Source organism: Glycine max, chromosome 12 (genome assembly GCF_000004515.6).
Source record: "Glycine max cultivar Williams 82 chromosome 12, Glycine_max_v4.0, whole genome shotgun sequence".
Classification (NCBI taxonomy): Eukaryota; Viridiplantae; Streptophyta; class Magnoliopsida; order Fabales; family Fabaceae; genus Glycine; species Glycine max.
In genome coordinates, this window is record NC_038248.2 from 7,677,276 (window position 1) to 7,701,732 (window position 24,457).

At 33.6% G+C, this 24,457-nt stretch overlaps 3 protein-coding genes across 4 annotated transcripts; all 3 read left to right on the forward strand.

Moving 5' to 3' along the window:
- Nucleotides 1–1,363: 1,363 nt before the first annotated feature.
- LOC100785294 (apoptosis-inducing factor homolog A) lies at nt 1,364–4,339 on the forward strand. Its single transcript, XM_003540768.4, has 5 exons — nt 1,364–1,429; nt 1,515–1,662; nt 2,219–2,475; nt 2,814–3,265; nt 3,877–4,339. Exons 2-5 carry the CDS (start codon nt 1,553–1,555, stop codon nt 4,156–4,158), a joined length of 1,101 nt encoding a protein of 366 aa, XP_003540816.1. The 5' UTR covers nt 1,364–1,429; nt 1,515–1,552; the 3' UTR covers nt 4,159–4,339.
- A 6,480-nt stretch (nt 4,340–10,819) lies between these two features.
- On the forward strand, nt 10,820–17,499 carry LOC100813439 (apoptosis-inducing factor homolog A). Of its 2 annotated transcripts, none has more exons than XM_006592292.3 (4): nt 10,820–10,957; nt 11,482–11,738; nt 12,314–12,765; nt 16,986–17,499. In XM_006592292.3, coding segments are annotated over exons 1-4 (984 nt in total). In that variant the 5' UTR covers nt 10,820–10,955; the 3' UTR covers nt 17,259–17,499. The 2 variants fall into 2 exon arrangements, with proteins under 2 accessions (XP_006592355.1, XP_003539846.1); XM_003539798.4 differs by lacking the exon at nt 10,820–10,957 and adding an exon at nt 11,033–11,191.
- Nucleotides 17,500–20,529: 3,030 nt separating this feature from the next.
- LOC100813980 (apoptosis-inducing factor homolog A-like) lies at nt 20,530–23,831 on the forward strand. Its single transcript, NM_001254151.3, has 4 exons — nt 20,530–20,677; nt 21,295–21,551; nt 22,112–22,563; nt 23,400–23,831. The coding sequence occupies exons 1-4, from the start codon at nt 20,580–20,582 to the stop codon at nt 23,673–23,675; spliced, it is 1,083 nt and encodes a 360-aa protein (NP_001241080.1). The 5' UTR covers nt 20,530–20,579; the 3' UTR covers nt 23,676–23,831.
- Nucleotides 23,832–24,457: the final 626 nt, after the last annotated feature.

Here is a 24,457-nt window from a genome sequence, read left to right on the forward strand (position 1 = left end):
ATTGAATAAAAGATACAATGACAGTACCTTAGTGCTTTATTTATAGAGCTAATGAGTTAGTTTATTTATAATTAAGAAAAATAACTTTAAAATAAACATTTTTATATAAGTACTTTTTTTTAAGAAGTAGATGATTTGCTTCTTAAAAAAATAAAAAAATTATTTATTTTAAGTATAAACAATTTAGATAAACACATAAAAATCATAAAATTACTTATTTTATTTAAAAAATACCTATTTTAAAAAGTAAGTTTAAATAAAGGTGTGTTTAGTTTGTATTTTCATTTCTTGTTTTCATTTTTAAAAGATTAGAATTTTAAAAATATGTTTGTTTTGACTTCTTGTTTTCTGCTTTCAAGAAATAAAAACATTGAAAATACTTTTTAAAAAAAAAATGTATTTTTAGATTTGCTTAAAATTACATTCCTTGTCATCACCGCATTTTCATTTTACTCAAAATGGTTCCTTGAAAATGAGATTTTATTGTTTTCAGTTTTTGGTTCGTTCGAGAAAATATTTTCATTGAAAATATTTTTCAAGAATCCAACCAAACGCATTTCTATCACCATTTTCTATTTCCAGTGAAAATAAAAACAGAAAACAGAAAAACAGTTAAATCAAACACCCCCTTAACTATCCCAATTTCTAACAACCTAACATGACTCTTAACAACTCAGAGTTTAATTGGTTAACATGCATGTGTTCTAATATTTCTTCCATATATGATTGTGATCAATAGCTCCATGGTCCTTTTGTTTTTTTTTTACTTAAATCCAATTTTGGTACCTATAATTTTATGATTTACAATTTTGATTCTTGAAAAATCATTGCATATTTTATTCATATTTTTAAATTGAGCAATTTTGATCTCGAGTTAGTTTGTCTTCAATCTTTTACTAGAAATTATTGTTCAGTTTTAAAATGTGAAGAATGCCAAATGTGCAATAAAAAATTTTGAGAATCAAAATTACACAATCATAAAACTACATCAACCAAAAAGTGAATTTAAGTTTTTGTTCTTCAATCAACAAGTAAACCATACAATGCTTAATTTCTTTACGTGTGAGAAAGACCTTGCAGGTTTTTTGTAATAATCAGGCCTACTTGAGTCCAATAATGGCAATAGCCCACTCTCCTCGAAGATTAACTTAAAAATACCTTATAATGATAAAAGTTATTTAAAACAATTTTTTTTACCCCATACATCTGTTATTATTAAAATCTAAAAAAAATAAAATCATATCTTTATAATAACTCTTACTCAAAGAATAAAGAAACAACTCAAAGCATCCTAAAATTATAATTTGAAGAAAAGTATAAAAAAAGCAAATTTTTATTCAACTTTCCTTTTTTTCCCCCAAACAGAACAACAAGAATCACCGGAGTTGTTCTGCCAACCGATCCAACAAATCTAACCATACCCAACTATGTCAGTTACTATTTATTTGTGTATTTACTTAATTATTTATTAATTACTTTTAAATATAAATAACATCATGTAACAATTGCAACAGAAAATGTGACATGAGAAGAACCGAAGCAAAGAATTGAAATGGAAAAACATGATGGGAAGAAGAGAGTGGTGATCATAGGAGGTGGTGTTGCAGGCTCCCTCGTCGCCAAATCTCTCCAATTCCATGCTCATGTCACCCTCGTTGATCCGTAATTAAAACATCCTCTGCAACACCTTTTTTTTCTTAATTTATTATGTTAAGTTATTCAAGCTTTAAAAAAAAAAAATCAAATGTCGCTAATCGAGACACCCATTTTTTGTATTTAATCCAAATGGTTAATGGGTTTTAGTTTATGCCGTGTGTTTTTGAATTTTACTATGGTTCTCTCCTTCTTGGTGGATTGGTAAAGAGAACGTTAAATGCAAATGCATAGAGGGCATTTTATTCCATTGTCAATTTTTGGAATGTTCATCGCTTTTTGCAATTTCCCAGATTTCCAAGTTTCAATTTTGGGATTGAGAAGTGTTTTTTTGAAAGTGTTTACCATTTCCACTCATATTGAAAACAAAATGATAATTTTGTAATTAAAAAGTGAAAACAGAAAATAAAAACAAGAGATGAAAACACAAGTAAATAATAGGCCCTTAACTTTTCATGCAGATAATGGTTGTTGTGATTGTTGTTGATCGGCATTGTGGTTTCTGTTGATGTTATCAGCTTGTCATCATATGTTTTATTTCCTGATTGAGTGTGGTTGAATGTAGGAAGGAATATTTTGAGATTACATGGGCAAGTTTGAGGTCAATGGTTGAGCCATCTTTTGCAGAGAGGTCGGTGATCAATCATAGAGATTACCTTACCAATGGCAATATCGTTACGTCCAATGCAGTCAATGTAACAGAAACCGAAGTGTTGACTTCAGATGGCGATCGAATTCACTATGACTATCTTGTTATTGCCACTGGCCATGCAGATGATGTCCCCCAAAGTAGGAGAGAAAGACTTAATCAATTCAAAGAAGGTAAGTTTGAACAAAATTGGCTGCAAGGTCTTTGTCACATGACATGAAATGAAGCATTATATGGTTAAATGTTCATTAATAAAAAAAGGACCATGGCGACGTTGAACAACCAAGGAAGAAATAATAGAACACATAGTAACGGATTAAATTCTGACTATGTTGTTATTGGGGATTATTTTGCATTATTGGTTTTGAATCAATTGAATCATGCATTCACATTGATCGTTTTAGCATAATGATTTAGTGAATGTTGTTTTGTAGAATAGGTTCAACCGTGCAATCGTGTAATGAATTGTTGTAGTCAGTATTTGAGTTATGAAGTTCATTTTCTCTGGCAGACAATCAAAAAATAAAATCCGCTCATTCCATTCTGATTGTTGGAGGAGGTCCCACTGGCGTGGAACTTGCTGGAGAGATAACTGTTGATTTTCCTGATAAGAAGGTTACAATAGTGCACAAAGGACCGAGGCTGCTGGATTTCGTAGGGACAAAAGCCGCAGATAAGACTCTTAAATGGTTGGAATCAAGGAATGTTGTGGTGAAACTAGAGCAATCAATTGACTTGAACGAATTAACATATGAACAGAAGACATATCGAACTTCAAATGGAGAGACCATTGAGGCAGATTGCTATTTCTTATGCTTAGGGAAACCGCTTGCATCAGCATGGCTAGAGGAAACTGTGTTGAAGAATGATTTGGATGATCTTGGAAGGATTAAGGTAGATGGAAAATTGAGGGTCGTTGGTAGGACAAACATTTTTGCAATTGGAGACATCACAGATGTTCCAGTAAGTACTTGTCATTGGTACCTTTTTGTTCAGCTTTTCACAATTATATAATTTTATATGTTTTGTAACAAACTCAACAAGTTACCAAGTTTTCTGCTATTAACATGATGTTCTGTCTTTTTTTTCTTGTGCTAGACTAAGAGATCATGCTTTATTGCCTGGGTTTTGGCTAGAATTTAGTTTATTCTTACTAGTAATGAAAATATTGAAGCAAAGTGAATGAGTATATTGCTTATATGCTCATGAAACTATAGTATTCGTTTAATTCTATTTGAGACATCTGCCTCATTTCATTATTGTACTCCAATCTCATTTTTCTTGGGCATACTTGAGGCTTTCACTGCCTGTCCATATCTTTCATTATTGTTCTCTAGGTCTTTCCTGTGACTTTATTGGGGCAGAGAAGTGTCCTAAATTCTTGAGAAATTCAGGGACTTATATGCATAATTTCCTATAGATTTATGTGATTGTATTACATAGGCTCTTTATATACGAGTGTCTTTCATTTTGTCCCATATAAGTTAGTTAAATGCTATAAATTTATGGCACTTTAATAATCTCTTAAACAAGCAATCTGAAAGAAGGTTTTTTAACGGAAATCCATAAAACAGGAAATCAAGCAAGGTTTTGCTGCTCAGCAGCACGCCATAGTGGTTTCGAAGAACTTGAAGGCGATGATAGATGGAGGAAGAGAATGTAGTCAATGTAGGATGGACACTTATAAGCCACAGTTAGCAATGGCAGTAGTTTCACTTGGGAGGAAAGATGCGGTGGCACAGATACCATTCTTGACAATCAGTGGAAGAATTCCTGGACTCATTAAGTCTGGTGATTTGTTTGTTGGTAGAACAAGAAAACAAATGGGACTCAACCCTGATACTTCACAAGCTTGACTTGATGATACCATGCATGGAATGTACTATACACAAATTACAATCTGTTCATAGTTTGTGTGGTATATTGGTGTATTTTCAATTGGTTTTTTCCACGAAGGTAAAGGTTAATGGTTGTTGTTGACACATATAGGACAGAAAAGAAATAGATTAAGCATATATATTAGAGGCTTTTCAAGTATTTCAACCCTTTTAAATTTAATCACCAGTTTCATAGACATGATCAATTTGAAGATCAATCAATGGTTTTACATTCAAAACTATGTGGGAAAAGAAAGAAGGATAAAAACGCATTTGCCATGAAAAAGTGAAAATGTTACTTTCAAAAGTGTATTGGTAACTTCAAATACCAGAATCCTTGTCTACAGTGGAAGCAATATCCAACAGACAAATGATCACCTATGAAGCATCAACATAGACACTAGACACGATACGAATACGGACACGTGGACACCTGTAATGTCCAAAATATAGAACATAGTACGGATGCCGTGTTGATGTCGGACACTGATACGGACACGTGTCGAACACTGAACACGACAAGAGACTAAAATGTCCATGCTTCATAGATTATCATATGGTCTCTTAACATGTAATCATATTTTTCAATTTAAAATAAATAAATTAATAATGCATTACAAGGAGATTAGATGACATCACATAGTCCATAATCATATAATAATTTTTTATATTCAAACCACCATAATAAATCTCTTGTCTAATTGGTCAAGCCTATTGCATGTGATACACGTGTGTGTGTGTGTATATATATATAAATTGAGCTTGGTTTAAAAATTTCTCATAAAATATCACTATAGCAACATACATATTAATATTTGAGCGCATAAATTATTAATCCAATTAGTGAACAACCAAATTAATTATTCACTCAAATTCCAAAGATAAGAAAAACACCAATCTTAACGCTGAATGTTGAGTAATGCATGTCCTTAGCACCGAGTGTAAGTTCTTTTGTTTTGTTGCGAGACATCTATCTCCAAAAATGAACCCTAACTAATTAAACTCACATCTTTCATTCAACGTCTCTTTCCCTATAGCAACATACATATTAATTAGTTATAATTTAGTTTGAGGTCAATGGAGGTCAATGGTTGAGCCATCTTTTGCAGGAATATTCACATCTTTCATTGCGAGACATCTTTCATTGGTAAAACATATTAGTTATAATATAGTTTCACTGTAATAATATATAAAATATTAATTATTACTATGGTTTTAAAACATTAGGAATATCTTTAAAAAAACTTTAGAAATATTTCTAGCTTATTGGTTATTATTATTATTATTATGACTAGCTGACACATTAAATCACCAGAACAATTTTGCAATTTTCTTATAATATATTATTTTTCTTCATACCCTATTGTCGAGAGGCTCTTCGCTATGCGAACTAATTAAAATTGCACCTAAAACAACATTTTGAAAATAATAGTAATGAGTACAATGTAGCATGATCACAATGTTGATGGTATTGATGTACTTTAAGCATGGTATTTTTCCTCTATTGCACAATGTCAATCAATTACAACAAAGGGAAGTAGTACAATAATGAAAAATCTCAAGCTTGACTTAGAGACTAGAATTCTTATCTTGCCATTATATTGTTGAGGTTTTATGAAGGTTGAGTGCCAAAAAGTCTAGTCAGGGTGAACTTCAATACCAAAGAAATCTAAAACTTGCTCCTAAAACTCTGTTGCTTAAGGATGTTGAACCATGATTTGGATTTGGGTAAATTGTTAGTCATCTGAGCAAGACACGTGATTTAACTTCTATCTTAAAAAAAAAAAATGTTTTTGCTCTTTATTCGTAACAATAGTTTTCAACGATATTATGTATTCAAATTGGTAAGATGTGCGTAAAAAAGAATAAAGAAGAGATTAAAGATTTAGAAGAAAAAATAATCTAAAATAAGAGATGAAAAAAATAATTAAGGACAAAAAGTCAAAGTTTGAATTTTCTGAAGACTAAAACTACAAATTGAAAGTTTTGTAAGGATTAACATCTCTAAAATTATACATATATATCATGTGACATGATTGTTACGTGAAACTATTAATATATGTAGCAAACCATGTGATTATTAAATATTTAGGCATAAATGTATATTTTATTACCAAACTATCATTATTTTTAAAATTTTAACATCTATGTTTTTTTTAATCTTGTTATTATATTTTTTAATTTTTACATATTTTATCATTATATTGATAGTAAAATGATGTCATTTTTTAATTATTATTATTAATATTTGATTTTAATTTGAAATGCTTTTTATTTTTAAATATAAAAACATTAAAATAAAATATTTAAAATCATTAAAAAGAAGAAAAAATAGGTTATGTAGTAACAATATAAAATAGTCATTCAATCACAAATCACCATGTATGATAAATATGTTACTTTTTATAATTATTACCTTAAAAGTTATATTAACAATGATTTATGATTAAATGATAATATAAAATTATTATGACACATGATCATTAAATTAATAAAAAAAGTCTAAATACCATAACAGTTATTTAAACTAATTTTACCCAATTCATCTATTTTAATGAATACAAAAAATATCATTTTATAATAATTATTGGCTTAAATATGTTTTTCATAGTTGAAAGATAGGTAATTTTCGTTTTATTACCTAAAATTCATTTTTTTTTATCTAAGTATCCATTTTTTGTTTCACTGTAGTACCTGTCGTTAGTCTCATTCTGTGAAGTGATAACGTGACAAACGAAATGTCACATTATCAAGTCTAATCACAAACATGTAACCAAATTTAAGCCATATCATTATTTATTATTAAATTATTTAAAAAAAACAATTTTTATATTTTATTAACTAATAAAATTAAAAATAGAACATGAGTTCCCTTTTCAAACCCTAAGGGAGGCATTTGGGTGTTGTTGCATATTTCAAACCCTAAAGGAGACTCTTGGGAGGTATTTGTGAATTTCGAACCCTAAAGTTGTTTCTATTGATGGTTGAGAGGAAGAATGGAAAGGGCGGGTCGTCATTGTCGTCCTCAGAGTCTAGTATGGTGAAGTGCAAATGTGAGGTACTGATAACTACTAATTATAAGTATATTTTGAAGTTAAATTATATAGGAATTTGTAATTTTTCTCTTAATTTTTCCTTTTTGAGCAAATAATTGTTAAATTAACATCATTTAAGTTTTTGTGCAGAGAATCATAAAAGTGATGAATTTATTATACTTAGTGAGTAAAATAAAGCCCAAAAAAGCATCATAATTCAGGAAAGCATGACTAATTAAAAAAAGAAGACTAATTAAGGAAAACATGTTAATTAAGGAAATGAGACTAATTACGAAAAGCAAGACTAATTAAGGAAAGAAGACTAATGAAGGAAATAAGGACTAATTATGGAAATCAGACTAATTTAAAAGCCCACTAATCTGCACCTATAAAAGAAGAAGAGAGAAGAACGAAAAAAGACACAAAAATTCCAAGAGAATACAATTCCTTATAGAAGACAAAGGCTAGAAGAAGGAAAAGCAAGTATAGGGAGTTATTCATTCCCTCCATTCCCTTTCTTATCTTTTTCCTCTTGCAATTGTAAAGTCTCCATGATAATGAGAGGCTAAACCCCCTTTGCTGGAAACTTGGCAGTCAAATACTCTTGATGTAATTTCTCTTCCTATTTATTTAATAATATTACTTTTGTATTATCCTTTCTTGTGCTTAATATTATTGCTTGTGGCTTGATCATCCATTTGCATGATAAGTTTTAGGGGTAGCATTGGAAAACGTTATTTTCTAATAGAACCGAGAAAGAGTATCTAAATAAAGTCATTGCTAAGGATAGGTTGATATATTTTTAGTCTGTTATACATCTCATCTTAATGCAATTTACTATTTTAGCTTTGCAAAGGGATTTGGAAGAGAAAATAGATAAATTAGGTTCTTTCATAAATAGCTTTAGCAGCCCTCATCATTAGATCTCTGAGCATTACCTCACCTCCAAACTTTTTCTTAAAATTGTTGTAAAGATGTCACAAGAAGAATCTATGCTCTATCTGTTTTGGAAATTCTAGAAATGCTTGTTGCAATCCCTGCACATAAAGCAACTCATCAAAATAATCCAATGAATATCATCAAAATATTTCTATACAATACAAACAAGTAGTTTTTACCTTTTGTTGATCACTAATGAACACCCATATGTTGGTTTCAACATCAACAATATCCTCCAACAATAAGTTCAGAAACCATCTCCATCTTTCCTTGGTCTCTATTTCTACAACTGCAAAAGCAATAGGTATGTACTAGTTATTCGGATATCTGCCAATAACAATCAAGAGTTGTCCTCCAAACTTTGTTTAGAGATGACATCCATCTACACCAATCAGGGGTTGACATGCCTTTTTTAATGTAGATTTTAGACCTTCTAAGCACATGTAGAAACTACCAAATCTTGGTAGTACTTCAATGGATGGTCTCTCCACTCGAATCAAGCATGAATTGTTTAGGTATCTATCCTTTAGTTCAACTACATATGACCAAAGTTAGGAATACTGTTTGATATAGTCACCATCAACTATTTGTTTTGCTAGTTGTTTGGTCCTCTATGCCCCGGACATTGAAATTCCAGTTGAATAGTTAGCTCTTATTTCACCAATTATGTCCCTTAGAGACATGTTAGCACTTGTTGCCTTCATCTTGTTGATTAATACTTTGGCCACCCAAGTAGACTTAGCACTTGTATTATCGAAGACCCTCCCACATGTGTGTTTAGGATGTAAGTATTAAGCCTATATGTGTCACTCTGACTTACCTTACTCACATATACCAGATAGTTATTGTAATGCTTACATTTTTCTCTTGCTTGCCTCTTATCATTGAAATTAAACCTGATTTCTCTCCCATTTAACACATTGTATTCCAATATGGTTTCTTTAAACTCTTTCAGAGAACCAAACTCCAATCCTAACTTCTATTTAAATTCCTTACAGAGAAACTTGTTGTTGAATCTTTCATATTTTTTCTTAAATACCTCTTCATCTGAATCATCACTGCACAACTGTTCACTAACATACCAATCTTCAATATCATCTTCAGGCAAAGTAGGTGTTACAAATAAACTACCACTGACATTCACATAGTTGTGTTCAACCTTCTTACCCCTACCAGGAGCCTTCTTACCTCCACCAGTAGCCTTCTTACCACCACAAGCCTTGTCCACCGGCCTGAAATGTGCATCACTCTACACTTCACTTGGTAAGTTTTCCTCCTGGCTGAAGTAATCATTAGATATATAAATTAATTCAACACATGCACGTTGGTTGTTAGCTTGATCATCATCATTATGAACCTTCCTCCCTCGGATTACACACCTTTTTTTTATAGTCGACCTCTTTATTCGTTTATTTTCCAGTCTACCAATTTCTGGAATAGGTAAATCAAAATCATCATCCAATCCAATTGCATTTTCCTCCTTAGAGTCATCTAATTGGACAGCCTTCACTAATTCATCACTATTGTCTTCAAAATTACAAGAAAAAAATGTCATCCATAACCCCTCATTACAACCACCACATTCCACAAACAACTCCACCTCACAACTATTAGCAATGACATAATTAGACAACTCCAATGCATGACTGTCTATAGTAATCTCCTTATACTCATCATCACTACCTTTCCACCATAGCCTTAATGGTTGATCACCATATCTAAAGTCTTCTTTTAAAATGCCAATTGCTTCAAAGAATGATCACTTGTCAACATCTTATCAATCACACTTCCAGAATCGCTAGTCCCAACATATTGCATCATAGGGTCTCTTTGAAAGAAACAACCATGATGCAATTTTAATTTGAAAGTCATACATGCAATAGAAATAGAAACCATCTTTATCAATTTACAGTTCACCATTAATCAGACCCTAATCAAACCCTTATCAACCTTAATCAAACCCAATTAAACCATAATTGAACCCTACTCAAACCATTGTCAAACTCAAATCATAAACTAATCGAACTTGGTTCCACCCTAATCAGACCCTACTCGAACCTTAATAAAACTTGAAAAAATCCAAATAATTTTTTTTTGAACTTCACAAAACAAGGACCATTGGAATGACGTAATAGGAGTCAAGGGGACCACTCAGAAAGGGAAAACAAAAAATAAAACGAAAAAATCACATTACCTGATACAATGCAAACATGTGAATGCAACAATGTTAGTAGCTCTGGCCTCCTCCCTTGAATGTGACATATATACACATGAAGAAGACTCTCTTGTTTTGTTTTCAGTTAGTAGATATCACACTCAACCTCAATAACACTTACCATCAGCCATTACACAAAGTCACTACTGAGAAGATGAACTCATATTTTCGAAGAGGAAACGTTTTCCAAAAGGAAATTCACTTTCTCTTTATAAATATTAGTTAATAAAATATAAAAATTGAATTTTTTAAATAATTAAAATAATAAATAATGATATGACTTAATTTAAACAAGTGATAATATGACATTTCATTTGTCATGTCGACTAACAATAAATACTATAATAAAACATAAAAAAATGATAGATACTTAAATAAAAAAATTATTTTCTAGATATAAAAAATATTAAAGCCATAATTATTTCATAAGAATAAGCATCCTAAACTTATAGTTCGAAACTTCGAATAAAAGTTTATAAAGAAACAATTTTTTTCTCTCATTTTATCTTCTTTTTTATTCAAACAGAAAAGGAAGAGCATCACTAGCGTTGTCCTGCCAGCCAATCCAACGATGCGTATACCCAACTATGTTAGATTCTATTTATTTACTTATTTGTTAATTCTTTTTGAATTTATTAATAAATAATACCAGACATATATATAGCAATTGCAGTAGAAAAATGTATTTTTTTTTGGAAGAAACGAAGTAAAGGATCGAAATGGAAATAGACGGGAATAGAGTGGTAATCCTAGGAGGTGGCGTTGCGGGATCCGTCGTCGCTAAATCTCTTCAATTCCATGCCCATGTCACACTCGTTGATCCGTAATCAAAACATTCTCTGCAATTTTTTTTTTTTATGTTTGATTATTGAAGCAGTAATTTTTTTGTTTGAATTTAGCTAATTACCCATTTTCTGTATTTAATCCATAAGGTTAATGGGTTGAAGTTTATGCACTGTGTTTTTTGGTTAATGCATAGTGCGCATTTTATACCCTTGCTAATTTTTGGAACCCTTATCGCACTCAATTTTGAAGTCTTTAACTTTTTATGCACATGGTTGATATTGTTGTTGTCAACTTGTCAATGTGTGCTTTTTCTCCTGATTGAGGCAGGAAGGAATATTTTGAGATTACATGGGCGAGTTTGAGGTCAATGGTTGAGCCATCTTTTGCAGAGAGGTCAGTGATCAATCACAGAGATTACTTTACCAATGGCGACATCGTTACGTCCAATGCCGTCAATGTTACAGAAACAGAAGTGTTGACTGCAGATGGCCATCGAATTGGCTATGACTATCTTGTTATTGCCACTGGCCATGCAGATCCTCTCCCCAAAAGTAGGAGGGAAAGACTTAATCAGTTCAAAGAAGGTGAGTTTGAACATATATATTTGCCTATGATAATCAGTTCAAATTACTTAGAAGGGGAACAAAAATATTATGAATTTAATTTTAAACTGATTCAGAATAAGTTGGGCCTAATGTAAATCAGATTTTAGTGTTTTTGATATTACAATTGCTAAGTTAATCTTCGAGGAGAGTAGGTTACTGCTATTGGACTCAAGTAGGCCTGGTTATTACATAATACATAGTGATTAGTGGCTGCAAGGTCATGAAATTAAGCATTATATGGTTTAAGTGTTCCTTAAAAAAAAAAGAACCTTGGAGCTCTTGAACAACCATGGAAGAAATATTAGAACGCATAATAATTAAATTCTGAGTATGTTGTTATCTATATCATTGAACTTGTTTAAAAGCTGTCAGGGATTCTTTTGTATTGTTGTTTTTTAGTCAATTGAATCATGCATTGACATTGCTCATTTTAGCATAATGTTTTTGTAATTCTGTGAATTACTTGTTTTTTAAGAATGGGTTCAACTGTGTAATGAATTACCGTAGTACAGTATTTGAAATTCCGGAATTATGGAGATCATTTTCTCTTGCAGACAATCAAAAGATAAAATCTGCTCAATCCATTCTGATTATTGGAGGAGGTCCCACTGGTGTGGAACTTGCTGGAGAGATAGCTGTTGATTTTCCAGATAAGAAACTTACACTAGTGCACAAAGGAGCGAGGCTGCTGGAATTCATAGGGGCAAAAGCTGGGGATAAGACTCTAAATTGGTTGAAATCAAAGAATGTTGTGGTGAAACTAGAGCAATCAGTTGACTTGAATGCATTCAAAGATGGACAGAAGATATATCAAACTTCCAACGGAGAGACCATTGAAGCAGATTGTCATTTCTTATGTATAGGGAAACCACTTGCTTCAGCATGGCTTAAGGAAACTGTGTTGAAGAATGACTTGGATGGTCAAGGAAGGATCAAGGTAGATGAAAAATTAAGAGTCAAGGGCAAGGACAACATTTTTGCAATTGGAGATATTACAGATATTCCAGTAAGTGCTTTTCATTAGTAACTTTTATTCAGCTTTCACATTTATATAATTTTTTTTGCAGTTACCTTCTTTTATAACAAACTCAATAAGTTGCCAAGTCTTTTTCTGTTCACATGATGTTCTGTGTATTTTTCTCTTGAGCTAGACTAAGATCATGCTTTATTGCCTGGGTTTTGGCCAGAATTTAGTTTCTTCTTTTGGGAAATTGAAATATTGTGATAAGCATAAGCATAAGCCACACATCACCAAGGTGTACAGCCGCAAACAGCGAGCAAGAGAAGCAATAATCATGGACCACCAGCAGCAGGGTGCACAACACCTAAGGGGTGCAAACCACCCAACAGTTATGACCCACCCAAAGGGTGTAAATCACCCAATAGTTACGATTCACCCAAAGAGTGCAAGGTCAGAAGATGTGAATCAAGGGGACATGACCATTGAGAACAGTCACAACCAATCAAAGGGACATGACCCTTGAGAACAGTCACAACTAACTGTTATGATCTGCCCAAGGGATGCAAGGTTAGGAGATGTGAATCAAGTGGGCATGACCCTTAGGAACAGTCACAACCATTCAGAATAATTGTGTCCATTAGATGTAGTATAAATAGAAGTAAACCAAAATGGGAAAGGCACTCGGGAATTAGGAAAAATCTGAATTGTGGAGAGACAGGCTCTTGAAAACCTGTGTAATACAATATCTCTAATTATCTATAAAAATTTCTGTTTCATCTTTTCAAATTTGTTCCATTTTGATCTTTTCTTGTCAATTTGGTATTAGGGCACCGATCCGGTGCCTGTTTCCAACAATGGTGACAACTCGATCTAATTCTGAAAATCCAGACACAATGGAGAGAATTTTGGAGATGCTAATGGAGGATCGACAAAACTGAGATGCAGAACGACAACAACTAGAAACACGTTTTGCGCGCCTAGAAGCCATGATGGAAAATTTGTTCAAGCATTCAGATGATGGCACACCCAAAGGTTCCATCAATAAAGAGGAGACGCCCAAAAACCACATCGGCGAAGGAAAAACAAAACGATGGAGAAAATTGGAAATCCCCATATATGATGGGGAATCTGATGCTTATAGTTGGATAAATAAATTGGAACACTTCTTTCAAATGAGAGATATATTGGAAGAAGAGAAAATTCAAGCAGTTATGGTGGCGCTATCTTGGTTCCAATGGTGGGAGACTTGCAATTTTGATATTGGATGGGTTGATTTCAAAGTTGCCATTCTTGAAAGATTCCCAACTTTAGCCACTCTCAACCCTTTTGCCGCCCTCCTTGCACTTAAACCAGAAGAAATGGTGGAAGAGTACGTTGAGCAATTCGAAAGGTCCGCTGGAGGTGTATCCGCAAATCCTCAGAAGTTGGAAGCAATGACATTATGGACTACGCCCAAGAATGTCACCGGCTTAAGGGGATTCTTAGGCCTTACTGGCTATCACAGGAGGTTTGTTCATAATTATGGAAAAATAGCAAGGCCATTGACTAACCTGTTGAAGAAAAATGCCTTCCAATGGAGTCCAGAGGCACAAACTGCCTTCGAACAACTTAAGCAAGCCATGACCAGTTTGCCTACATTAGCAGTACCTGACTTTTCAAAGCCTTTTGTGGTTGAAACTGATGCTTGTGGAACTGGATTAGGAGCGGTTCTAATGCAAGAAGGAAGACCCCTAGCCTTTTGGAGCATTACCATATCCGAAAGAAACCAAAGGAAATCGGTGTATGATCGCGAATTGATGGTAGTCGTGAAAGCGGTCAAAAAATGAAAACACTACTTGTTGGGAAACCATTTTATTATCAAAACTGATAAAAAAAGTTTGAAATTTTTGACAGAACAGAGGATACTCGGTGAGGAACAATACAAATGGATTTCCAAATTGGCAGAATATGATTTTGAAATACAGTACAAGCCAGTGAAGGAAAATTCTGCGGCCGATGCCCTTTCCAGGAGAAATTCCTATCGTGCCATGACAGTCTTACAAATTCACGATTTCGAGGAATGGACAGAAGAGATCAAACAAGATGACAAGTCACAGAAAATCATGCAAGACCTGATTATTGATCCCGCACCTCATATGGCCTATACTTTGAGGGATCAGAAGTTATTTTACAAGGAGAAATTGGTGCTATCCAAATCATCCTCCGGATTCCAATCATTTTAAAAGAATTTCATTCGTCATTGGTAGGAGGACATTCAGGTATCTTCAGAACTTACAAAAGAATAGTAAGTTTAGTGTATTGGGAAGGGATGAAAACCGATATCAAGAATTTCGTTGCTACTTGCAAAGTCTGTCAAAGAAACAAAAGCGACAACTTGTTTCCAGCAGGATTGCTACAGCCATTACCCATTCCTACTCAAGTATGGACAGATATTTCTATGGATTTTATTGGAGGACTACCCAAATCCAAGGGGAAGGATACAATCCTGGTGGTGGTTGACCGACTCATTAAATATGCCCACTTCATACCATTAGGACATCCCTTCATCGCTACCGAAGTAGCCGCAGTTTTTCTACAGGAAATTGTAAGATTGCATGGATTTTCGTCTTCCATTGTTTCAAATCATGTCCCTTTGTTTTTAAGCAACTTCTGAAAAGCCCTTTTTAAAGCAGCACAAACACAGCTTAAGTTCAGTTCAGCATACCATCCCCAAACTGACGGACAGACAGAAGTTGTCAACCGTTGCGTGGAAGTTTATTTACGGTGCTTAATTGGGATAAAGCCTAAGAAATGAGCCTCTTGTCCTCCATGGGCAGAATTCTGGTTTAACACCAATTATAACGCTTCAAGCAAGATATCTCCTTTCCAAGCTTTGTATGGACATGATCCCCCTCACATTCTCAAGGGATCCACCATTCCTTCCCGTCTTGAAGAAGTCAATAAACTAACAATTGTTCAGAATGAATTATTGGCTACTCTAAGAGAAAATTTGTTGAAGTCTCAAGATATCATGCAAGCAAATGCCAACAAATGCCACCGGGACATAGAATATGCAGTCGGTAATTGGGTGTTCTTGAAGATGCAACCTTACAAGAGAAGATCCTTGGCTAAAAGGATTAATGAAAAACTTTCCCCTCAGTTTTATGATCCTTTCTAGAAAGTCATTGGTGACTTGTTCCAATCCCAACCTTTACCACCTATGTTATCTGAGGATCAGGAATTACAAGCTTATCCAGATTTTGTTTTAGATATTTGTGAATTACAACCTGGCAACGTGGAAGTTTTAATTCAATGGCAAAATCTCCCTCCCAGTGAAAATAGTTGGGAATCTGTGGCTAAATTACAAGAGGTTTTTTCGATTTATCACCTTGAGGACAAGGTGAGTCTTTTAGGCGGGGGTATTGATAAGCATAAGCCACACATCACCAAGGTGTACACCCGCAAACAGCGAGCAAGAGAAGCAATAACCACGGACCACCAGCAGTAGGGCGCACAACACCCAAGGGATGCAAACCACCCAACAGTTACGACCCACCCAAAGGGTGTAAACCACCCAATAGTTACGATTCACCCAAAGGGTGCAAGGTCAGAAGATATGAATCAAGGGGACATGACCGTTGAGAACAGTCACAACCAATCAAGGGAACATGACCCTTGGGAACAGTCACAACCATTCAAAATAATTGTGTCCATTAGATGTAGTATAAATAGAAGTAAACCAGAATGGGAAAGACACTCGGGAATTAGGAAAAATCTGAATTGTGGAGAGACAGGCTCTCGAAAACCTGTGTAATACAATAACTCTAATTATCTATAAAAATTTCTGTTTCATCTTTTCAAATCTGTTCCATTTTGATCTTTTCTTATCATATTGATGCAAAATGAATGAGTGTATTGCTCATAAACTAGTGAAACTAGTATTCCTCCAACTCTATTTGTCTTTAGTTGAGTAGAGGCTATAGTACCTGCCCATATCTTTCATTATTGTTCTTTAGGTCTTTTCATTGACTTTGTTGGGGAAAGTGTTTGAATCCTTGAATTCAAAAACAAAAGTTAGCGTGTGTCCGTGTGATATCAAATTTTAAAAGTTGACCTATATGCATAATTTCCTATAGATTTATGTGATTGTATTGCTTTGGCTTGTTATATACGAGTCTCTTTGATTTTGTCCCATATAAACTGTTTAGATGCTATACATCTGTGGCCTTTAAATCTCTTTACAAGCCACCTAATAGGAGGTTTTTTAATGGAAATCCATACAACAGGAAATCAAGCAAGGTTTTTTGGCACAGCAGCAGGCTGAAGTGGTTGTGAAGAACTTGAAGGTGATATTAGAGGGAGGAAGAGAATGTAGGATGGAAACTTACAAGCCACATTCAGCAATAGCAATAGTTTCACTTGGGAGGAAAGATGCTGTGGCACAGTTACCATTCTTGACAATCGGTGGAAGAATTCCTGGATTCATCAAGTCTGGAGATTTGTTTGTTGGTAAAACAAGAAAACAAATGGGACTCAATCCAGATATTGTACAAGCTTGACTAGATATCGTGCATGGTGTGTATATAAATTACAAAACCGATCTGTTTCATTGTTTGTGTGGTTTATTGCAGTATTTTCAATTGATTCCTATAAAGAACACATATGTACTATATGTAAAATATCCTTATGCTTAAGTGGTGTTTCTAGAAATCATGAAATGGAATTGTGAGTTAGAAGCAGGATGCTGATTTTACCATGGAACCATTGTATCATTGACATATATATATGGTTTTGATAAAATTGATTGGATGCTTTGTTGGTTTGTCTGCAGAATGTTTGATATACTATATGAAAATTTCTTTTCTGCACCATTTCTTTTCTGAATTTTTCTGCACCAGATAATGCATCTGAAGATTTGGTCTTTAACTATGTCAAATGAAATTATACGATCCATATAGCTGATTTTCGCCTAATGGGATTTTGCTATATTATTTTTGTTGTTGTTGTTGCACCATTTCTGTGGAGACTGAACCATGTTTCCCTCATCCGTTCTGTTACCAGCTGACCTAACCAAACTCAGATGGGTACAAAACTGTTTTTTGTTCTGCATGTTGGACTGTTGACTTCCGTGGCCTAGGGGATTGCGTGACCTGTATTGAATTATAAATTTTTAGAAAAAAGAATCATTAATACTACGTTGTAATATTAAAAGTACGAATAATTTTCTATTAATAATTGTGTTAACGACAGAAACATAAAATATACAAAAGACAAATAGGAGGGAAACGATGTTATAGTATCTTCAAGTATGAGCTTTGACATATTCAAACTTAAAAAACTCAAATAGTAGGCCTAGGTGAATTGACAAACAAGTAATGCACGAAATCTCATATTCTGTTATTATTGGTAGCTAAAGCAAGTGCGTTTAGTGCAAGGTGCAAACTTATCTTAACCATGAGTAAATCCTACCCAAAACCAAATTTGCCAATCATTTTATCTAGTCATATTTTGTGTCACCATCACCCACTAACTACCTGAAAGTTATCCCTGTTTACTTCTCTAAGTGTGCATTCCAAGTCGGGGATGATTTTTTCTTTGACATGTTGGCCAAGATAGGACAAGAAAAACTTTAGGTGAGACTATTAAAAAATACTTAGATGTTAACGGATTTCAGATTTCTTGTTTCATGACAGAACACAGTAATGTTGTTTAATCCATATAACATATCTCACTTGAGTAGGTATTGCCATATAGGTATAACGGTTGTTGGTACATAGTATTAGAAGAGAAATAGACTATGCATATAGTTGAAAATGTGTTTTGAATTTGATAAGATGGTGCTTCACCGGCAAAATCTTGTACAAAAATATAGTCCTGGCTGGTTGTTTCACACTATTTCACCCCTTTTAAATTTCATCACTATTTTCCAAGACATCAGTTTTGAGATCGATCAATGGTCTTACATTTCAAACTACGTGGGAGAAGAAAGTCAGAAAGAAGGATCAAGGGCCCATTTGCCATGAAAAGTAAAAATGTTACTTTGAAAAGAGTATTCCTCACTTCATACACCCAAGTCTTGTCTGGAGTGGAAGCAATCCAACCCACCATAACGAATCTTATGTCTAATTGATCAATCCTATTGCATGGGATAGCAGTAATATAAAATAAATGTAGTGAAAGGTGGTAGAAAAAGGCTAAAACAAGAGAGCATTTTTGCTTTCACCCTGCAATCAAGATTGCCAGTTATCAAGTACTGAACTATCATTAACTTAAAGACTACAAATTTGCCAAAATAATTGTAAGGGTGAATAATAAGATATAAGAATATTCGGCAAAGAAACTAAAATCTTGAAAGAAAAGAAAAAAAAAAGAAAAAACTATTCCTTTTGGGCCAAACTAACCTGGGTCCTGTAGCTATTAGTTCTTCGTGAGTATTTATGCTGTGTAAGTTCAGGATGAAAGGTATATAACGTAATTTTTTTTATTTTTCTTGATCCTTAGGTTCATCAGGATAGAGAGATTCTCACTGAATTGAGATTAAGTTGAAAAATAAATAAAATTTGATCAAGAATTATTTCTATCAAAAATCAAACTTACATATTATCTAAATGATTCAACCTTAACTTCAACACATTTAATTATTTATGTTTTAGTTAGATATTATCATACAACTAGGTAAAAAAAAAGAAGAATAATAATTTGAGAGATAAGATTATAAGAATTTAAAGAGAGAGAAGAATCTAATGCACAAATCATCTGGATGAAAGAGTAAAGTCAATTCTCCCCCTATTAGTCAAAAGCTGATGTAAGTAACAGATAAAACCTTATCTTAGACTAAACGAATCAAGACTAAATCAAACGCTTAGACGCTTAGTTCTTAATCTATTATGCTAAGAAAGTCCTAGAAACTTGACGCCAGCATGCAATCACACCGCGCTTAATCTGCGGTTCCCACTTGGAACTCCAACTCATTCTCCCCAACTCCTAACACCAATCACCGAAAAGAAAAGAAAAATATATGAAATAAAATAAAAGAAATCTTCTATTATGATTTCATTTTAAGCCGTTACATTTGAATAATCTCCTCTAGTTATGTTATTCACCAAAAACAGAATCTCCTCTAAGAATTCTGAACTAGCAAGCTACATCTTATATATGCAGGATGGCACCTAGACCTTTTTAAGGAACTTTTCTTGGCAGCCATCATCATGACTCACAAATATCATATAAATTGTATTATGAATTTAAATTTTTATGTGCGGTAGAGAGTTTTAATCTTTTGATTAGACAAATTATTTTGGACGTAAATTTTAAATAATTTATAAAAGTCAATAATTTTATTATTCATGATTAAGTTAAAATATAAAAATTATCATTACACTGTAATTTATTACATTCTAATTAAATTTTATACTATTCATAAAATATTTTTAATAATAATTTTTGTAATGTTAATTTTTCTTTCTTTCTTTGCTTAAGAAATCTGTTTTAGTTAGTTGAATAATGTATGTAAGTTATTATAAACTTTTTGTTATCTGTCCCTTAGGAATAAAACTTTTTATTTCTACCACATCAACAATAATCTTGTTTCATAAGTATTTCTTTTAATTGTAAAACAAATTGTACAAAATTGTTATATAAGTTGCAATACCGCTTTCTGGTTGTGTTCTAGGAAGGTGGGAACTGCCTAAGTTTACAGAAGCTACAGCTTCCATTTGGCTTTAGTCTTTTTTATTTCCAAATTCAAAATTTGACATTTCCACTTTGATGATACATGCAATGACGTACGAAACGACATCTATTTATGCCTGAGAACATAACAATCATTACAACGTAAACTACAACTGTAATCAAGGGTGAGAAAATTTCAAGCACAAAAAATGGCGGAGAAGAAAGTGGTCATCCTAGGAGGTGGTGTTGCCGGAGCCAACCTTGCAAAAACTATACAACATCAAGCCAACGTCACCCTTATTGATCCGTGAGTTCTCTTTTTCTATTTGTAGCTGCTATACCATGGTCTCTTTGTAGTTCAATTCATGTTATTTTCTATGTTTAATTGAATTTTCAATGTTGCATACAAGTATTTATGATCCATTTCAAACAATATTTAAGTGTTTGTGAGTTGTTACTTAAGAGGTTAATTCAAAAGTTTGTTGAAATAAGTTAAAAAGAAAAATTATTACCTCTAAAAGTTTATTAGAAGTCAAAAAACTTATTCTGCTTTGGTAAGTTTAACTAAGTTTATAACCTTACCTATATGGACTGAATCTAGCAGAAGGAACTAGTCATTCACAACGTGATGAACTAAGATTTAAGCTCCTTTGGGAGAAGCGTCCATGTTTAGTGTATGACAGTTCCTCGAACAAGATTGTCTTCAAAGAATAATACATGTGGGGAAACAAAAAAAAAAAAGTTTATAGCATTTTTCAAACACACCCAAAATTTGAGAGAGGAGTAGGTATTATCATGTTTCATGTAGAGTGAAAATCTGTTTGAGAAATAATTGATGTTCTGTTACTGATATATATGAATATGAATCACTGTACACATCGAGCTTGTTATCTGGTTGCATTTGCTGAGAGTTGTTGAACACAGGAAAGAATATTTTGAGATTCCATGGGCAAGTTTGAGGGGATTGGTTGAGCCAACTTTTGCTGAAAGGATAGTGATCAACCATAGAGAGTACTTCAAAAAGGGTGACCTTGTTGTATCCAGTGCTGTCAACATAACTGAAACCGCAGTGGTGACTGCAGATGGCCAGCAGATAGCCTATGACTATCTTGTTATTGCCACTGGACACACAGAACCTATCCCCAAAACCAGGAGAGAAAGACTTGACCAATACAAAGGAGGTAAGACTTTAAGTTGAATCAAAACAAAGAAAGCAATATCTAAATTCAAACTAATGAAATATCAATAACTTTTGTTTTTTCATGATTCATGATTCATCTACTGTGAATTTAAGATGATTGCCCCTTTGCCAATAAAAAAAAGAAAAAAGAAGATGATTGCCCTTTGTAGGTTTGAATATAGTAGTTCAAAGCTAGATTGTACGGATTAGGACTCTGTTTGGATGAACTTTTTCATAAATATTTCGAGGAAAAGAAAATAAGAAGATAAAATAAATTGAATTTTCTCAACTTATGCACTTCAACTTTTAGAGAAGTTAGACGAAAGACAATCTACAAAAGTTAAGTAAACAAAGTGATTTTAACATATGGAAGAAGCTCAATTCATTTTATCTTATTTTATTTTCCAATAAGTGTTTATAGACAAATGCATCCGCACAACGCCTAGGTTGTGTATTTCTAGTCAAAGTTCCATTATATAATAATTTTCTATGGCCTGTTTTGGATTATGAGTTTAGTGATTTTCAATTCATTTGACTTATGAGGAGGATTTTCCATGACAGAAAATGCAAAGATCAAATCTGCAAGTTCAGTTTTGATTGTTGGGGGAGGTCCAACTGGTGTTGAGCTTGCAGCAGAGATTGCTGTTGATTTTCCTGATAAGAAGGTCACCATAGTGCATAAAGGAACAAGGTTGCTTGAATACATTGGGACAAAAGCTTCAAGTAAGGCTTTAAAGTGGCTCAAATCAAAGAAAGTTGATGTGAAACTAGAGCAATCAGTAGACTTGAGCTCCTCCTCGGAAGCAAGTAAGACATATCAAACTTCAAATGGAGAGACTATAGAAGCAGATCTTCATTTTCTATGCATAGGGAAACCACTTGGCTCAACATGGATTAGGGAAACTCTTCTAAACAATGACTTGGATGCTGATGGAAGGATCAAGGTCGATAAACACTTGAGAGTGAAGGGCAAGAGCAATATTTTTGCAATTGGAGATATTACAGATGTTCAAGTAAGTGTTATTAACCAAAACCAAGTCATTATGGCTTTTAGCAGGATGTTTATAACCCCTTTTCCCCTGCCACTAGATATTTCAACTTAATCAAAACCATTTATAACAAATTCAACAAGATATTCTATTTTCTTAGTTTTCCCTCCACATCCTATCATATGCATTTACACATGCCTCGTGTGCTGTTGTCAATTTGGTTACGAAATAGGGAGAATGGATCCTCTGCAATGACTTTAACATTAGATGAAATCTTTACCCTTTAATGATTTTTATCAATATAATATATTCCTATTTTGAAGTTGAGGTTTGAAAAATGAACACCAGAATCATGACACTTAGTTATGTCAATTTCTTTTTCTTTTCCTACTGGAGAGGATCCATTCCCTGTATAAATCATGTTTTTTTTTTTTTTTTCTGGTTTGTTCAACTGCGATTATAAGTTTTACTTACTAGCACTTAAAGGAGAGCTTTGAAGAAAATAACAAATTATTTTACCTATTTACTTATAAAGTCTTTGTTTATATGATTTAAGAAAATCCATGAACCTTAATGTTCTCCTAGTTCTTCCCAGTCAATTAAGTTAGGGAAAAGGATCCAAAATCCGTAACTCTATAGATTCAAGCATCACAACATGTGTTTAATGTTTATTGGTTTCTGTAATTGTCTTAGTCTGCTAATAATATGAGGATCTTTTTAGGTCACTATGACATTGGTGTAGAGTATTCGTTAGCTGATGATTAATCTTCACCAAGAAATAATATGAGGATCTTTGATGAGTCAATAACTTGGTTCTTTGCTAGAAATCCTTATTGATGCAAGATTGTTTAATGTGACAGGAAATCAAACAAGGGATGTATGCAAGTGCTCATGCTCAAGTGGTTGCTAAGAACCTGAAGCTATTGATAGAGGGAGGAGGCAAAGAGCATAAGTTGGGAACATACAAGGCACAACCACCAATATCTATGGTTTCACTAGGAAGGAAAATAGCGGTTGCACAGTTCCCATTCATGACTGTGCTTGGAAGGCTTCCTGGCATGATCAAGTCAGGAGATTTGTTTGTAGGGAAAACCAGAAAGGAATTAGGAGTCGAACCTAATGTTAAAAAATCTTAAATTTGGTGTAGTGAGTGAGTGTTGTGGTGTGCAATTGTGTATATACACTTCTTCAACTCTTTTTCTTCCTTGTCATTGTTGTGCATGTGTAAGTTGATTGTATGTGTTTACTTTATTATAGTATTCAACGAGTTACAATATGTTTGCAATATTTCTTAATGATTTTGATGTTGTCGGTGTTGTCTCTAGAAATATGGGATTTGATGAAACAAACGCAACGAAATATGAATTCGTAGGTGATTTCTAATCTATGTACTCTTTTTAGGGAATGGATAACCGACTAACAGAGTAAACACCAAGGAGATTTACACCAGTGAGCCATGAGCAACCACATAAGGGAACTTGACACCACACTTTAACCTAAAACCTTAAGGCTCGGGTTTATGGATCTTCTCTTCACTTATATGGTGTTCAACTTTTTCACTTCTACTTGATGTGGGGCTTCACCTCACACTTGTACTCCAACAATCTCCCCCTTAAGTGTGAGTCTCTTTCACATGATAGCCACCCCCCAAGCGGAAGTCATTATCATCCACGAGTATAGCCATTAGAGCCCACATGCTCTAGGTACTTGTGGTACTTGCACCGCTGCTCCATCCATGGGACACGCCGCCTGGACCCACCGCTAGGAAGACTTTCGATACAAGGGATCCCCAAGGTTAAGGATCCATCGCCGCCATCTTACTCGTCTGAGTTGTTCACCAAGTCAAACCATCTGATGTAGCTCTAAATCATAATGAGCTACCAGTGCCATTATTGACTATAAAGAAACCTTTTCTCTA

Excerpts from the sequence above, each read along its gene's own strand:
- LOC100813980 (NM_001254151.3), top strand. The coding sequence starts at position 20,580 with ATGGCGGAGAAGAAAGTGGTCATCCTAGGAGGTGGTGTTGCCGGAGCC. Across the intron at positions 20,678-21,294 it reads AACGTCACCCTTATTGATCC|GAAAGAATATTTTGAGATTC; the intron begins GTGAGTTCTCTT and ends TGTTGAACACAG. Across the intron at positions 21,552-22,111 it reads ACTTGACCAATACAAAGGAG|AAAATGCAAAGATCAAATCT; the intron begins GTAAGACTTTAA and ends TTTCCATGACAG.
- LOC100813439 (XM_003539798.4), top strand. The coding sequence starts at position 11,088 with ATGGAAATAGACGGGAATAGAGTGGTAATCCTAGGAGGTGGCGTTGCG. Across the intron at positions 11,192-11,481 it reads CATGTCACACTCGTTGATCC|GAAGGAATATTTTGAGATTA; the intron begins GTAATCAAAACA and ends TGATTGAGGCAG. Across the intron at positions 12,766-16,985 it reads GAGATATTACAGATATTCCA|GAAATCAAGCAAGGTTTTTT; the intron begins GTAAGTGCTTTT and ends TCCATACAACAG.
- LOC100785294 (XM_003540768.4), top strand. The coding sequence starts at position 1,553 with ATGGAAAAACATGATGGGAAGAAGAGAGTGGTGATCATAGGAGGTGGT. Across the intron at positions 1,663-2,218 it reads CATGTCACCCTCGTTGATCC|GAAGGAATATTTTGAGATTA; the intron begins GTAATTAAAACA and ends GGTTGAATGTAG. Across the intron at positions 3,266-3,876 it reads GAGACATCACAGATGTTCCA|GAAATCAAGCAAGGTTTTGC; the intron begins GTAAGTACTTGT and ends TCCATAAAACAG.